Below are 17,630 nucleotides of genomic sequence, written 5' to 3'. Positions count from 1 at the left end.
AGGTATGGGTGAACCTCTGCTTTAAAGAAACCCTAGCAAACTTTGGATTAACCTTTGCCCAGGCACCCTCACATACCAAAAAGTGCACCGCTATTTAAAAAAAAAAAAAAAAGGGAGTTGATTTTTCAGAGTGCTGCTGTGCAAACTTAAATTTTTATAAACCTTCACTAAAACATTAAAATGTTAGCTTTGTACGCACATTAAAAGGCTACTTTACACCTATGAGCTTGTTTTACGGGTGCTTCGGTTTCTAATGGGCCTCCAATGTACATCCATGTTCTTACTATAATTAATGAAAACAAGTAAAAGTGTGTTTAGGCCCATACACAGTGGGCAGTTTAATTTGTTGCAGCCAACAAAGGTTCACGTCTATCAAACCAGTCAACTTAGACAAGGAATTGAAGTATATATAAAAACACCAGAAACTGAAGCTCAAACTGTACAATACAAAACAAAAGTAGATTTTTTATTCTTCCTCCAGAAAGTAGTCATTCAATAAGGTAATGGTAAAGCTTGTACATCTTCCATACACTCATTGTACGAGTCTTCATATTCACTGTTTGGTTTAACCATTATAACACACGTAGGTCGCTTGGAGCCAGCTGCAGCACCTAAATCCTGTAACAAAAATAAGGTTGGTAAGTTACTGTTACATTAAAACCGTATTTCCACTTTGGTTATGTTCACGCATGTTTTAATAAGTTTTGAGCGTTTCAGACCATTTTTAATACATAACATTTTTCTTCCATTACTCCATGGTCCAGATCTGATGCTCACATGCCCATGGTAGGTGCCTTTGGCTGAGGATACGGGTCAGCATGGGCACCCAGACCAGTCTGGGCGCTATACAGCCCCATAAACAAAACCACAATACCCATTTTTTTTTTTTAATGCTTTCAACACTTCACTTGACACATGTTCACTTGCTGCCCAATATATCTCACGACTTTCAGATGCCATTGTAACAAGATATTCAATGTTTTTCCCCTATCCCGTCAGTGGTCAAAGTTATGGCTGATCGGTGTATGCTGCATTTGATGTTTAGTACCAATAGTGAGTCCGCCAGCTCAGCAGGAAATCTCTCCGCTAATCTCTTCTGAGCCGGCGGATGACAAGTCCCTCTCTGCTCACTGAGCGGGGAGGGGGTTGTGCAGCACTGCTGTCTCCTATGGAGAGATCTGATGAAAAACGGACAGCATGTCTGTTTTCATCCGATATGGATGGATGGGGACGTATCGCCATACGGCTGATTTTGGCGGATCAGATGTCAGCGGACAGGTCTCCGCTGACATCCGTCGCTCCATAGGATAGCATGGAGCGGTCGTTCAGGTCTGCCGACAAAACCGACAGGTGGACCTGAACGGTCCAACCGTGTGAAAAGGGCCTTACAAAAAGTTTTTTCTGAACATCAACTCAAAATGCATTCCACAGAACACATTTTAAGCTGATCATTTTATCTGCTAAATATCAGCTGGTTACTTACAGATTTGGAAGGGATGTAGGTGTACGGAATTCCACGATCCTCACACATGACAGGAACATGGCAATAGACTTCAATGGGAAGGGTGTCTCCAGCAAGCACAACGATTCTGAAATATCACACAACATTATTACACAGAGAAGAGAGAAGAAGAAAAAAAAAAAAGGCAAAGCCCTCGGGAAGATCACATTGACATAACCCCTGGACAATTATGCAGCTAAAGGACCTTGCCCCTTTTTGCGATTTGGCACTGCGTCGCTTTAACTGCCAATTGCGCAGTTGTGCGACGTAGCTCCCAAACAAAATTGGCATCCCATTTTTCCCCACAAATAGAGCTTTCTTTTGGTGGCATTTGATCACCTCTGCGGTTTTAAATTTTTGCGCTATAAACAAAAATAGAGCGACATTTAAAAAAAAAAAAAAAAAAAAGCAATATTTTTTACTTTTTGCCATAATAAATATCCCCAAAAAAAGATATACTGCCACTGTTTACACACACATCTCTCCCCGTTCTTCAGCTCCTCTGACCGATCGCAGGACACCAGGAGCGATCGGGTCCGCGGGTCCCGCAGCTTCGGACCAGGTCGCGAGCGCGACCTGGGCACTTAAAGGGGACGTACTTGTACGTGCCTAGCCGTGCCATTCTGCCGACGTATATGTGCATCTTTTGCCTGACGAAGAGGTCCTGTGCGACCTCGAAACGTTGCTTTTTCTGGATCGCTAACATGCATTAAATTTTGACGTTTTTTTTAAATGATCCTTGGTGTGCTGGCGAATAGGTGTATAGTATATGTGCAAGAGGCGGTCACATTTCAGAGTAAAAGAACTTTGTTCTGATGACTGGCATCCAAGGTTCGCTTTAGGCTTCACTATTCTAACTTACGCCAACTCAGCACTGTCCTAAAGGCCAAGAAAATATGGCCAATAGTGACGAAGTACCAAATATAGCTTTAGTAAATTCTGAATAAACTAACCATTAAAGCGGAGGTTCACGCAAAAGACATTTATAAAAGACCAAATTCTTTATACTACCAGCATGTACAGTCGGCACTTTTTTTTAGGCTGTACATACCTTATAATCTATATTTGCAATCCGGCTTCTTCTCCCGTGGGAGTAGGCGTTTCCAAGCTGAGCCGCAATGTAATCTGCGCCCAGATGATTGATGTCTATCAGAAAATGTTCCGCCCGGCGGATAAGGCCGCCCCCCCCCCCGTATTGCGTAGGCGCATCACAGAGTTTCCGAAAGGAGCCGAACAGGTAAAGCTGCGAGTCTGCTCTACAGGGCTCCTAGTCAGTGCGCAGACGCCATGTAGAGCCGACTCGCCCCTTTACATGTTCGGCTCCTTTCGGAAACTCTGTGACGCGCCTACGCAATACGGGGGGCAGGGGCTTATCCGCCGGGGGGGAACATTTTCTGATAGACATCAATCATCTGGGCAAACGCCCAGATTACACTGCGGCTCAGCTTGGAAACGCCTACTCCCGCGGGAGAAGTACCCAGAAGCCGTATTGCAAATATAGATAAGGTATGTACAGCCTGAAAAAAAAAAGTGCCGACTGTACATGCTGGTAGTATAAAGAATTTGGTCTTATATAAAATGTTATTTGGCTGAACCTCCGCTTTAAAGTGGGATTCCACCCGCATCCAGCAGCTCTCTTCTTTAGCTCTTTTACGAGGAGTGCTTGTTTCTTCCGACGTCTTCTGTGGTGGGGGGGGGGGGTTCTCTTCCGCCGGGTGGGGGCCGCTATCTTCTTTAGCTCTTTTACAGTGCCCCCCCGGGCTTCCTCCGATGTCTCCAGGTTTCTGTCGCCTTCTCCCTCACTGTTGACACGTCGCTTCCTCCGGCTGAAATGCTGTGTGCGCGGCTCGCACCGACTTATATAGGTCTCTTATGACGTCACGGTCCCATCATGATGGGACTGTGACGTCATAAGAGACCTATATAAGTCGGTGCACACAGCATTACAGCTGGAAGAAGGGACGTGTCAACAGCGAAGAAGAAGGCAGAAGGCGACAGAAGCCTGGGCACCCCGAAGACATCGGAGGAAGCCCGGGAGGGGGCCGCTGTAAAAGAGCCAAAGAAGAAAGCGGCCCCCAACCGGCGGAAGAGAACCAGACAGCGGTAAAGACTGCCCCCCCCCCACAGAAGACGTCGGAAGAAGCAAGCCCCCCCTCATAAAAGAGCTAAAGAAGAGGGGGGCCCCCGAAGCTGACTAATAAAATATTTTAAAAACCTATGTAGCGTGTTTATTTTTTAACACTTTACTTCCAGGTGAATGGGTAGGGGTACCCCATACTCATTCACCTAGGGTGGGGGGCCGGTATCTGGGGGCCCACTTGATAAAGGGGGCTCCCAGATTCCAATAAGCCCTCCGCCCGCAGACCCCAACGGCCAGGGTTGTCGGGAAGAGGCCCTGTCCTCATCAACATGGGGGCAGGGTGCTGTGGCAGTACGCCCCCCTGCCCCATAGCACCTACCTCCCCATGTTGAGGGCATGTGGCATGGCACGGTTAAGAAGGAAGGGGGGGCGCTCGCTCATCCCCACCCCCTTTCCTGGCCGGCCGGGCTGCGGGTCTGGTATGGATTTTGGGGGGACCCCCATGCCGTTTTTTCGGCGTGGGGGGTTCCCCTTTAAATCCGCACCAGACCCATGGGCCTAGTATGCTCTTGGAGGGGAACCCATGCCGGTTTTTTTTTGCTTAAAATTTGGCGTGGAGTTCCCCCTCAAGATCAGTAGAATACATGTTGCATGCCAAAGTCGGAGCGTGCAAGACTGCGTTCCGACTTTGATCCTACTTCAATGATGTTCAATGGAGTGAAGTAGGATCGAAGTAGGATCGAAGTAGGATCGAAGTAGGATCGAAGTAGGATCGAAGTAGGATCGAAGTAGGATCGAAGTAGGATCGAAGTAGGATCGAAGTAGGATCGAAGTAGGATCGAAGTAGGATCGAAGTAGGATCGAAGTAGGATCGAAGTAGTACAGGGAGCGTTTGCAAAGTCGGGCCGACATGTGTCGGACCAGTTAAGACGGCTCCCATAGGGAAACATTGCTGGAGCGTATGTCGGACTAGTGTGAACCCAGCCTCAAACCTGGAAGCTGATTGGTTTCTATGCACAGCTGCACCAGATTTTGTACTCATGTTTTAGTAAATCTCTTATGCGAGTGACTAACTTACCCCTTTTCTCCTTTATTGATGAATTTCTGCACCTCTTTTACACCTCTCCGAATATTCTTTTGTTTGACGGCTGAAAAAAAAAAAATATTGGTCAAACAACCTGTTAATATTTATCAAATATGCACCTGAAGTTTATGCCATTTACCACTGTGCTTTCAGTTGCTAATAATCACGGAAATGTCAAATTGGGAAAGCAGGCACCTATTTTGGGTGCATTTCAAATGTGAACTATGGCAGAATTCTTCAGTTAAAGAAAAAACATGTGTATTTTTATTATGGGAGGTCCTAAATGCAGAGCTATGACACATTAGTGATGTAGTCGCCAGCAAGTGAAATCGGAGTGTGGGGCAGGGAAGAGCAGCCCCTCGAATCACCTATATAAGTTTAGGACGCTGAAGTGGTAGTTCTACAAGACAACTGGATTAACCGGCATGGGCACTGCCAAGTGTTATTAATGTGAAAGACACCGTCATTAGGACGCATGTATTCCAACAACAGCATCGTTAGCTGTCCTTTACCATCCCTATATTCAAGTTGCAAACAATTGGATATACCCTAGGGATCAACCAAAGTTTTCAGTGCCAATACCGATATTTTAGCCACCTCTCAGGCCGTTTTTCTGTACATTTAGATATTAAAAAATAAACTTTTATTACTGGCAGAAGTAATGTAAACATCCCGTCTGACAGTAAATAGGCATTGACAGGTACTCTTTATGGAGGGATCAGGGATCTAAAAGTCCCAAAACTCCTCCTCTGGACTTGAAAGTATTCAAAACATCAAGAGATCAGCGTTTAAAAAAAAAAAAAAAAAAAAAAGTAATTACATTTTTAAAACTGGCGTCTTTAAGATGCCAGCAATTTGGGAAGTGATGTTATGACATCGCTTCTGGGTTACAAGATCCGAATAAAGCATCGGCTTTGGTCGGGTCTTCTGCCAGCCGGTGGATGGCTGGTTGCTCGGGCCTCCAGATGGGATAGCCCGGGCAGAAGGCGGTGACACGTCCCCTTCCGCTGTTTGAAAGAACAGCCGAGCGGGCTGCTGAGCTGCATCAGTTATTACAATAAAGCCGACCATGCGCTCTATAAAAAACGGTACCGGTGTGACCCCTTGAAGCAATAATCGTAATATCAGGTACGTTTGTGAATATCGGCCTCACGGATAATTGGACAATCCCGAATATAAGCTGTGAGCTGATCACCATCCACAAATTGCATTTAACCACTGGGTGTTCGGCATGCATGAAACATTAACTGCATGTTGGATCTACAGATAGTAAGGGTAGGTGCAAGACCCAAAAGTTCAAGTCCACTTTAAAAAAAAAAGAAATTAAAAAAATGCAACTGCCCTATAAATATCCCAGTCTTTGCCCAATCCTGTTTATATTAGTAGGATTGAAGAAAATCAATGTCTAAAGGGCATCCAAAGAGTGACACAAACACGCATTCTGGATAATAAACGCATTAGAGTCCTGAGATTTACAGAGCTCTGCTATGTACAATGAACAGATATTTATGAATACATTCATTAAAACATAGTTTAATAAAATTCAGGTTACCACAGTGAGCATTTGGGTTTGGCAAGCTTAAAGAAATAGTAAACACTGCTTGATCACTAGTACCTACAGGTAAGCTAATGAGGCTTACCTGCAGGTACCAGGAATATCTCCTAATTGTGCACCATTTAGGAGATATTCACCATTTCTGCAGCCAGTGATCTCACGGGGCACAAGCAAGCTGGGCTATGAAGGGACAGTATGTTGTCCCTTCTGAGCTTTGTGCCACAATCGTGGCTCCAGCACACATTACAAACAGTGGAGCCTGTGAATCTGGAAGCCCCAGCAGGGGGTGACAGTTTTCTGGAGGGCTTACTATAAGGCAGTGTTTCTCAATTCCAGTCCTCAGGCCCCCCCAACAGGTCATGTTTTCAGGATTTCCCTCAGATGAAAAGGCTGTGGTGATTACTAAGGCAGTGAAACTGATCAAATCACCTGTGCAAAATAATGGAAATCCTGAAAACATGACCTGTTGGGGGGGGCCTGAGGACTGGAATTGAGAAACACTGCTATAAGGCAAGTTTTTCATAATGTGCTAGTGTGCAGTGCATACTAGCATATTATGACAATAACGTGCAGGAGATTTTTATTTTTTTATTCAAGACTTTACTACCATTTTAAGAAAAAAATGGAGCTTCAAGCTTCGGTATGTAAATGCTGGAAGAGGAGTAACCAAGTGTCACATCAAGAGATGGTAGTCTACTATACAAGACCCTCTGCTGGCCAAAAATATATTGACACTGTTGTAATTAATGTGACTCAAGAAAACTCAGATACTGTGCACTCCAAGTGACAATCACCAGGGTTCTGCAAGTGACCAGAGCCTGGGCACATGAATATTATACGTGTTGGAAGGTGACTGACAGCGCCTAGCACCCCAAAAGCCATGCTGCTAATTTCCTTCCACCTTGATATGGCACCAGAGAAATATCCCAACTCCCACAAAGAGAGAGAAGGACAATGACATATGCCATTTCTCCAGGGCGTGTATTCTACTGCAGATCACCTCTCCCGAGTAGGTCTTAGCTCAAGAAGTTAAATGCTTCACCCAGCAATGTACATCAATGAATGTTCTAACAGTGTAAGAACAACAAGAGGGGGAAAAAAAAAAAAAAAAAAAATGTTCGACTTTTAAATTAATATCATGAATTTAAATGAATTCCTTGTCGGTCATTATCTGCACCTTTTGAAGTGGTGTTAAAGCAAAGTTCCACCTAAAAATGGAGCTTCCTCTTCAATAAATCCTTACCCCCTGACATGTCATTTTTTTGGGGGGGGGGTTTCAGCGTTCACAGGTACCCAGCTCCCACTTCTGCTCCTGGCGCTGTGGCCCCAAGCGCAAGTTCTCGTCTCCCCCCTGGCAATCTTCTGGGACATGTCACAGGTTTTGACTCGACGTCACGACTTGCGCATGCACAGTGCGCACTCGATTGTGAAGCAGCAAGCTGTCACAGCCGGATGCCTACACTTACAATGCTGGCGGAGGGGAGCATTGTTTGACTGTGGGACAGGTGAATGTCTGTTTATTAAAAGTCAGCAGCTATACATTTTGTAGCTGCTGACTTTTAAATGGGTGGAACTCTGCTTTAAAAATCTTGCTTGTTGCATCGTTCGTGCATACCCACTGAAAATGCAGCAAGAGCCTATCAGAAATGCACCTGTGTATTGTGTTTGATGGAAAAACACACCAGAAGGAAAAAAAAAAAAAAAATTCACAACAAAATTCTGTCAGCCACTATCAGCACTTTCTTTCTACACTATGCTAAAAACCCTATTTTCAGCGGCTAAAATTTTAGTGCATCACTAACTTTTGTTAACGGTCAACAAGACAAAGGGGTTGATTTACTAAAACTAGAGCGTGCAAAATCTGGTGCAGCTGTACATGGTAGCCAATCAGCTTCCAGGTTTACATTGAGCCCAGGTTCACACTGGGTGCGATTTCATTCGATTTGAGATGCGATTTCACATGTGAAATCGCATCTCAAATGCCGCCAATTGTCGGCAATGGCGCCGTCCTAATCGGTGCGACGCCGCATCTGCGGCACTGCACCGATTTCAAAAAGTAGTTCTTGTACTACTTTTTGCGATTTCGGGCCGCGATTTACATAGACATCTGTGCAGAAACCTGCACAGATGTCTCTTAAATCGCGGCCGAAATCGGGACTGCCGGCGGGAGTGAAATCGTGCGAGTTCAGCTGAACTCGCACGGCTTCACTCCCGCAGCCCAGTGTGAACCAGGGCTGAAGGTGGGTTTGAAATTGCTTCCGAAGTAGGACTGAAATGCACAATTTCAGAGCCATCTGTGAGGGTTCCAGCACAGATGTCTATCGAAATCGCCACTAAAGTTGCCAAAAGTAGTGCAGGAACTACCTTTAGGAATCAGTGTGCCGTGGCCAGAAATAGGCGGCGATTTGACACGTCAAATCGGCCCGACGTGAACATGGGCTCATTGTCAAAGCTTAATTCAACAAGCTGAAGTTAGAAGTGGATTGGCTGCCATGCACAGCTGCACCAGATTTTGCACTCTCCAGCTTTAGTAAATTAATCCCAAAGAGGAGGTGAATCTGCCCAACGGGCACAGACAGCAATAAAACCAGACGTGTTCAAATCCCTCTACTCTACCAACCCCCAAAAAGGAAAAACAAAGTTTTGCCTGCAAGTAATACTAAAAGCAAAAAAAAAAAAAACACACAACCAACATGTCACATGCTCTGTGCAGTGCAAAAAGCACAGAGCAGTCCCTACCCTCCTGTTCTTTGGTCCCCCACCAGCACTCCTTGCCCCTCCCTCCTGTGAATGCCCCTGTTCTATCAGAATACTGCTACCCATCAGACAATGCAACAGAAGTAACGTTGCAAACAAAACTGCGTATTGCACATGAATGGGCACTATGCGTTTCCTAATCCGACAGAACACGAAGGTGGCAGCGGACATTTTGTTACACCCGGGCAAGTTTTACATTTCACACTTATTTGAGCAGTTAAAGTGGAGGTTCACCCGAAAAGTTAATTTTTAAGATTAGATGCTCATTTTGTCAAGGGGAATCGGGTAGTTTTTTTTAAATCGAAGCAGTACTTACCGTTTTAGAGAGCGATCTTCTCCGCCGCTTCCGGGTATGGTCTTCGGGACTGGGCGTTCCTATTTGATTGACAGGCTTCCGACGGTCACATACATCGCGTCACGATTTTCCGAAAGTAGCCAAACGTCGGTGCGCAGGCGCCGTACAGAGTCGCACCGACGTTCGGCTTCTCGTGACGCGATGTATGCGACCGTCGGAAGCCTATCAAATAGGAACGCCCAGTCCCGCAGCCCATACCCGGAAGTGGCGGAGAAGATCGCTCTCTAAAACGGTAAGTACTGCTTCGATTTTAAAAAAAACTACCCGATTCCCCTAGACAAAATGAGCATCAATCTAATCTAAAAAAAAAAAAAAAAAAAAATTTCGGGTGAACTCCCGCTTTAACTCACCTTATATACCGACAGACTTTCACTGCGACCGAGTCAGGGTGTCAAACAAATGTCTATCTGAACCAAACAACTATCACTTTGGCGCGGAGCAGTGCACCAAAATGGCCGTCTCTACCTTCTGACTGCAGGCTTTTTTCTGCTTTTCAAATGCAACATCAAAACAGTGTCACGGATTAAAAAATACTGTATTTCAGTACATGAGGCGAGTTTACTGCTAAAATAAATGCGAAATTGAAGACTTGACTGGGTGGAAGAAAATGTCTGCTGCTGCTCCCTTTGTGTTCTGTCAGATTGGGAAACCTATTGGAATGCATAGCAGCCATGTTGGAACGCATGGTGCACACGCAGTAAGCTTTTTTTGCTCAGAACATCACTGCCGTTACATTTTCTGATGTGTATCGGTATTCAGACAGGACACCCCCACAGCAAGCAGCTTGCTATGGGGGCCCTGAACCGCTGCTCTGCACGTCCATTCACACTCACATCTGCAGCTCAGCCCTGCCCCCTATTGAGCAAAAAAATGTAATACATGCAAGCCAAGAAATACTACTAGCCCTATGCAGGTAAATATCTGGAGACCTCTCCCATGTGTGCCTGGGTTAGCAGAATGCCATTACCAGCTCTGCCTTATACAGGGAGACATAGGGAACAGAGCGCAATATGCCAGCTAGATCAGTGTAGAGGCGCACAGCCCACTCCATACCTTTCTTTATACACTTGTACAGTCTCTTGGTAAGTTTCCGTCCCGCCATCGGCTGTGCGATGGGGTTGATGTTGGTCAGCATCTCCTCATATGAGCGCTCCGGGACCTCGGGCGCCGTCTCCGCTTCCTCCTCTGCCTCTCGCCGCTTCTCTTTCTTCACCTTGGTCATCCTGGAACTCGGCAGCCACACTCACACACGTGTACTCCACACTCTTCTCTCCTACTTCCGGCTAACACACAACTTCCGGCGGAAGCGCAGTGTAGGGAGGAGTCTGTGCTCCCTATAGAGAGTGGGAAAAGTTTAGCTTCCTGATGTAGAACATACAGACCTGGCTAGAGTCAATAGGGATTTTATTCTGCAATGATGGCTATAGGGAGTTTATTCTGCAATGATGGCTAATCTTGTGCCAACGGGCTGTGTTCCGCCAGATATGGCGACCCGTCAGAATTGGTAACGGAAGTGACGTTCCGTCGCCGCCATCTTGCTACACCCCGCACTCCTCCATAGTAAGGATCCTCTGAGAAGGGGAAAGCGGACATCTTGTTACACCCACCGGTGTTTTTCATTTTACACTTATATTTAAAGCGGTGGTTCACCCTCCATAACAACATTTTAGCATAAACTTAGGCATAGTAGCGCGAGCTACAGTATGCCTGTATTTATTTTTTTAGCCCCGTACTCACTGTGCAATCGTATATTGAAGATTCCGACTCCCCGCGGGGAATGGGCGTTCCTATCCAGAGGGAAGGTGATTGACGGCCGGCTCTGGCACGTCACGCTCCCCGAAGACAGCCGGAGTAGGTCTCGGCTCTTCACGGCGCTATAGGGCGCCTGCGCACAGACTATGCGCAGGCGCGGTGAAGAGCCAAGTCCTATTTCGACTATTTCCGGAGAAGCGTGACGTGCCAGAGCCGGCCGTCAATCACCTTCCCTCTGGATAGGAACGCCCATTCCCCGCGGGGAGTCGGAATCTTCAATATACGATTGCACAGTGAGTACGGGGCTAAAAAAAATAAAGACAGGCATACTGTAGCTCGCACTACTATGCCTAATTTTATGCTAGAGGAAAAAAAATGTTTTTTTTTTTTTTATAGGGTGAACCCCCGCTTTAACAGTCAAGTGAGTTTATATACTGAAATCCAGTACTTAGAACTACGTCTGACTGTTATGATGTTGAATTTTAAAATCAGCGGCAAGCCTGCTCATCTCACAGGTTTGCTATTCTAACAGAAGTTTTCTGCTTTTAAAATTCAATATCTAACCAATCAGACGGACTTCTAAGTACTGGATTTCACTATATAAACTGACTTTCCTGTTAAAATATACGTGTAAAATGGAAAACTCCGGTGGGTGTAACAAGATGTCCGCTTTCCCCCTTCCTTACTTACTATGGAGGAGTGCGGGGTGCAGACATCTTATATTAGAGCAGAGGTCCGCCAAATTTTTTTTTTTTAAAGTCAGCAGCTACAAATACTGCAGCTGCTGACTTTTAAAATAAGGACACTTACCTGTCCAGGGCGCCCGCGATGTCAGCACCCGAGGCCACCGCCATCTTGGGTAAGGTAAACAGGAATTGAAGCCATGCGTCTTCACTTCCTGGTTCCCTACTGCGAATGCGCGAGTCGCGCTTCGCAATGCAAATGGTCCCTGCTGTCTTCTGGGACCCGTGTGTCTCCCAGAAGACAGCGGGGGACGGGAAGTGACGTGGACCCCCGCATATTCTGCAGGGGTCTATTCCCCAAAGGTACAGGTAACTGCAACCCCCCCCCTGAAAGGTGCCAAATGTGACACCGGAGGGGGGGAGGGTTCTGAAAAGCAGAAGTTCCATTTGTGTGTGGAACTCTGCTTTAAATGCAATTTTTATCTTTTAAAATAAAGTGTTTCCAAGTGCTAAACCTTTCATCCAAATTCTAAATGGCTGCATTTGTAAATTTCAAAAGCCAAAATAAAAGAACAGTAGTGATAATAAAAAAGCACTTGTGGGTTTAACTAAACATTGTTTTTTTGTATAATTCTCCTTTAAGTGGGTGTGGCAAGAGGGTGTGTGTCCTATGCCTACATACTGTTGGTAATAGGTGTCCCTCATTCCCATCTCAAAAGGTTGGGAGGTATGTACTAGCTACAGGTTAGGGATCAGTTTAGGTGCATTAGGCTCCTAGTCCGAACCGACCTCAGGAAGCTGTTGCTGTACTGGGCCAATCATAAGCAGATGCGTGTTTACACACCCATTGTATACCTGTGGCTTACACAGGAAACATTTCTGGAACAAATTCATATTTATTGGTTTGTAAAACTTGGGTAAAATGGACCTAGGAAGAATTTTGCAGTTTAATGTTACATGTTTGCATAGTAGCCATAGGAGTAATTTATCAGTATACACTGCTGCTGAGCTGGTCTTTATACTGTAACCAGTGGCGCCCCCCCCCCCCCCTTCTGTAGTCACAATTTTTTTTTTTTAAACGACCCCTTTAAGATTTTTTTTTTTTATGTCCTTTTGCTAAATGCACTATGTGGCGCTGGCCTATGTGCATTACGGGAAGCGCCACGTAAATGCAATAACAAGATTGCAGACGCAGCACTTCATTTGCGGGCTTTTGTCCCGCCTTGTAGCGCTTTCCAATGCGCCGAGTAGCTTCTGCCCGTCGCTCGTAGTATCTATTACTACGGCCGGGCAGTTTGATTGACATCTGAGTTAGATCAAGATGTCACTTCCCCGGCAAAACCCCCCGCTAAGCAACTTTAATGTGAATGTCGGCAGCAGCCCCCCCCCCCCCATTTTCGGAAGTTTGGTGTCACCCCCCCCCCCCCCACACCCCTTAATCAACTGTAAGGTGAATGTCATTTTCGGAATCCCCCTGGATGGGACAGAGGCTGCAATTGATGGGACAGGCTGCAAATGATGGCACAGAGGCTGCAATTGATGGGACAGAGGCTGCATTTGATGGGGCAGAGGCTGAAATTGATGGGACAGAGGCTGCATTTGATGGGGCAGAGGCTGAAATTGATGGGACAGAGGCTGCATTTGATGGGACAGGCTGTATTTGATGGGGCAGAGGCTGAATGTGATGGGACAGGCTGTATTTGATTGGGCAGACTGGGCAGATTACAGGATCGGATCGACTCGGCGGCTTAGCTCGGGAGTCGCGCAGCTCGCCAAGGCCGACCCATTCACGGCTATTTGTTACAGACACTTTCTCCCTTTCACGGACAGGGAGAAAGTGCCTTGTTTTTACGGACTGCCCATTAAAATACGGCGGTTGGCAACACTGACGCAGCTGCTGTCATCTAGATGGAGTTTGTGTCTTCCTCGATCGGTGTGTAAGGGGTTAATCCGAGTCAGCTGTATTCGTTGTGAGCAGCTCTGCGCTCGGTTTCTTTTGTCTGAAACCGGCACATACGCAGTAGCGTCAAGAGGTACCGTTTTAGCATGAAAATCAGTATCCTGTGAAAGACGGTACCTCTTGACGCTATTGCGCATGCGCCAGTTTCAGACAAAAGAAACAAACAAACGACAAATGCAGCCGACTCGGATTAACCCCTCACACACCGATCGAACGGCTACACACAACTTAATAGAAATAACCCCTTACATGACAGAGCGGGCCCACCGGATCGGGCCTTACAGGACAGAGTGGGGGAGGGGACACCGATCTGCATGCTACAATCCTGTGTGCAGATTGGTATCCTGAGGAAGTCACATGATAGTGACGAATGCGCATGAGTCCACTGAGAGGTATCGGAGGTGACGTTGGCGACAGATTGCCCCTCTTTTTTATATGCTCAATTGTATTTTGGATTATGTGAGTACCCCTGTCTATTTTCTTTGAGAATTAAAATTTTAAAACGGTATCACACCATCGATGCTTTATTTCTTTGGGGCGAGAAACTGACCAATCTGGGACGAGAACTCCAAGGAGGACCTGCCGTTGTTGGATCAGAGCCCATCGAGTGAACCATCTAATGTGGTTGGATCTATATGCTGTTACCTTACAGCAGTAAGGTAAGGGGACATCCTTACTTACCCTAAAAGGATCACTGGATACCCATTTTCCTCTCAGTCCATATTGCGGACCTACACTTGCACTTTTGCTTTCTTGGACTTTTGAAATTTTACTTATATTTTTTGCTAATATTTTTCAAACTCTGTTGATGGACTGTTTATCATCAGTATAGGAGTGTCACTTAGCACAGCTACCTGGAATTTTTTTTGCACCATTACTTATAGTGTATTTCATCACATTAAGAGGAACCTGTGTAGTTATATGATTTGCACCATTACTGTTATTGTTCACTGATCATTTATATTTATTTTTATGCTGATGCCATTTGGGCTATACTGCTCCTCATTTCAATTACACCTATTTTCATTCCCCGCCCCCACCTGCTTATTCACTTATCCATTCACCACTGATTAGCGCAGCACTACCCTCCCCATTTTCAATTGCTTATGGTTTGATACACCTTCCAGTGCCGCAGCTGTACCTCCACTTCTCATCACTTTCATTTCCCCTCCCCCTTTCTTCCCCTCTCTGTTTCCCCTCCTTTGATAAGCGCGGTAATATCCATTTTTCCACTATGAAAGATGGTATCCCCTCCTGCTCCTGTCATGCTGTCTGCCCCGCTACTGTCATCCTGTGTGCAGAACGAACTTTCCCTTTATGTCTCGTTTTCACCATCTTTCATGGGATAAATGAGGTGAGCAATGCTGGGGGACCCTGACCCCTGTATGATGGAAGAGGGGGCAGTGTCTCCCCCTCCTCCATTATCATACAGGGGTCCAGTGCCCCTCCTCCATCATCATACAGGGGTCAGTGCCCCCCCTCCTCCTCCATCATCATACAGGGGTCAATGCCCCCCCTCCATCATCATACAGGGGTCAGTGCCCCCCTCCTCCTCCTCTTCCATCATACAGGGGGTCAGTGCCCCTCCTCCATCATCATACAGGGGTCAGTGCCCCCCCTCCTCCTCCATCATCATACAGGGGTCAATGCCCCCCCTCCATCATCATACAGGGGTCAGTGCCCCCCTCCTCCTCCTCTTCCATCATACAGGGGGTCAGTGCCCCTCCTCCATCATCATACAGGGGTCAGTGCCCCCCCTCCTCCTCCATCATCATACAGGGGTCAATGTCCCCCTCCTCCTCCATCATCATACAGGGGTCAGTGCCCCCCTCCTCCTCCATCATCATACAGGGGTCAGTGCCCCCCCTCCTCCTCCATCATCATACAGGGGTCAGTGCCCCCCCTCCTCCATCATCATACAGGGGTCAATGCCCCCCTCCTCCTCCATCATCATACAGGGGTCAGTGCCCCCCCTCCTCCTCCATCATTATACAGGGGTCAGTGCCCCCCTCCTCCTCCATCATCATACAGGGGTCAGTGTCCCTGCTCCTCCACCATACTGGGGTCAGTGTCCCCCCCTCCACCATACTGGGGTCAGTGTCCCCCCCCCCATCATACAGGGGTCAGTGCCCCGCCTCCCCTATCATACAGGGGTCAGTGTTCCCTCTCCTCCTCCATCATCATCAAACAGGGGTCAGTGCCCCCCTCCATCATACAGGGGTCAGTGTCCGCCCTCCATCATATAGTTGTCAGTGCACCTCCTCCCCCATCATACAAGGGTTAGTGCCCACTTCCTCCTTCATCATCATCATACAGGGGTCATTGCCCCCCCTCCATCATACAAAGATCAGTGCCCCACCCCTCCTCCATCATATCCATGGTGTGCCTCCTGTGATATGCATGGTGTGCCCCCTGTGCTATCCATGGTGTGCCCCATGTGACATGCATGGTGTGCCCCCTGTGATATCAATGGTGTGCCCCCTGTGCTATGCATGGTGTGCCCCCTGTGCTATGAATGGAATGCCCCCTGTGATATGCATGGTATGCCCCCTGTGATATGCATGGTATGCCCCCTGTGACCCCATCCAGCCTGTGATATCCATGGTGTGCCCCCATCCAGCCTGTGATATCCATGGTGGGCCCCCTGTGATATCCATGGTGTGCCCCCATCTAGCCTGTGATATCTATGTTGTGCCCCCTGTGCTATCCATGGTGTGCCCCCATCCAGCCTGTGATATCTATGGTGTGCCCCCATCCAGCCTGTGATATCTATGGTGTGCCCCCATCCAGTAGTGTATTTAGGTTTTGTGCTGCCCTAGGCCTGACTAGACTCGTGCACCCCCTAATTTAAATGTGACCCACCCCTTCCTGTCAAGGCCACACCCCTTGCTGTTTAAAGGGGAGTTCCAGCCAATATTTATGTTTATTAAAAGTCAGCAGCTACAAAAAGTGTAGCTGCTGGCTTTTAATAAACAGACACTTACCTGCTCCAGCGTTCCAGCGACGCGCCGGCCGGGGCTCCGCTCCTCTCCCCGGCTGGCGTCTTCATTGTCACTGTGGGCACCCGGCCGTGACAGCTTTCGGCTTCACGGCCGGGCACCCACTGCGCATGCGCGCGCGGCCCGGCACTGCGCTGTTTGATTGGACAGGTGATCGCCTAGAACCTGTCACGTGTCCCAGGCGATCGCCTACAGGGAGGGGCTGCCAAAAGGCGATCGCCTTACCAGCCCCTCGGCGGAAGTGGGACAGAAAGTCCCACTCCTCCTGAAGCCCCCACTCCCCCCCCAAAAAAATTACATGCCAAATGTGGCATGCAAGGGGGTGAGGAGTGGGATAAGCGGAAGTTCCATTTTTGGGTGGAACTCCGCTTTAAGACTGTTTAAGACCCGCCCTGAAGTTTTATAGTGGGTACACTAGTTCTGAGGGCCTGGGGGGCTAGGGATTCCCTTAATTTCCTGTTTGGCTATGGGGCAGGAAGTGAAGAGAAATATCTGCAATGGGACAGGGATGGTACAAAAAAAACCTGACAGGGGCTATAACCCTCCCTTACTATATCCAAAATGAAAAAAATAAGTGTTGCCTATAGTTCTACTTTAAGCAAAAATTTCTGCTCATTTTATGGAGAGGACTAAGAAGATATAATCATGTCAATGGTACAGCTCTGAGCACCTTGTAGCGCCACCTACCACAGTGATTTCCAGCTTCCAGGTATAGAACATGCATACTTACATTGGTACACACTGGACCCATATAACTATGCAATAAAGATCATACCTGGAACTTAGCATTAGGATGGACAGTAAGTAGCAAGAACTATAAGGCCAGCACTCACTTATCCATCAGAAAGGCCTAAACCATGCTCCCCACCGCCCCCTATGTGTCACTATACTACAACTCCCAGCA

At 47.2% G+C, this 17,630-nt stretch overlaps 1 protein-coding gene across 1 annotated transcript; it reads right to left on the bottom strand.

Annotated features, from left to right (window-relative positions):
* Positions 1 to 309: 309 nt before the first annotated feature.
* NHP2 (NHP2 ribonucleoprotein) lies at positions 310 to 10,710 on the bottom strand. Its single transcript, XM_040344375.1, has 4 exons — positions 10,386 to 10,710; positions 4,660 to 4,729; positions 1,484 to 1,589; positions 310 to 618 (listed from the first exon to the last, which is right to left on the bottom strand). The coding sequence occupies exons 1-4, from the start codon at positions 10,552 to 10,554 to the stop codon at positions 493 to 495; spliced, it is 471 nt and encodes a 156-aa protein (XP_040200309.1). The 5' UTR covers positions 10,555 to 10,710; the 3' UTR covers positions 310 to 492.
* Positions 10,711 to 17,630: the final 6,920 nt, after the last annotated feature.

Source organism: Rana temporaria, chromosome 3, assembly GCF_905171775.1.
Source record: "Rana temporaria chromosome 3, aRanTem1.1, whole genome shotgun sequence".
In the NCBI taxonomy this organism is placed as follows: Eukaryota; Metazoa; Chordata; class Amphibia; order Anura; family Ranidae; genus Rana; species Rana temporaria.
The sequence above is the reverse complement of the archived record's forward strand: the minus strand, read 5'-3'. Positions and strand labels throughout refer to the sequence as shown.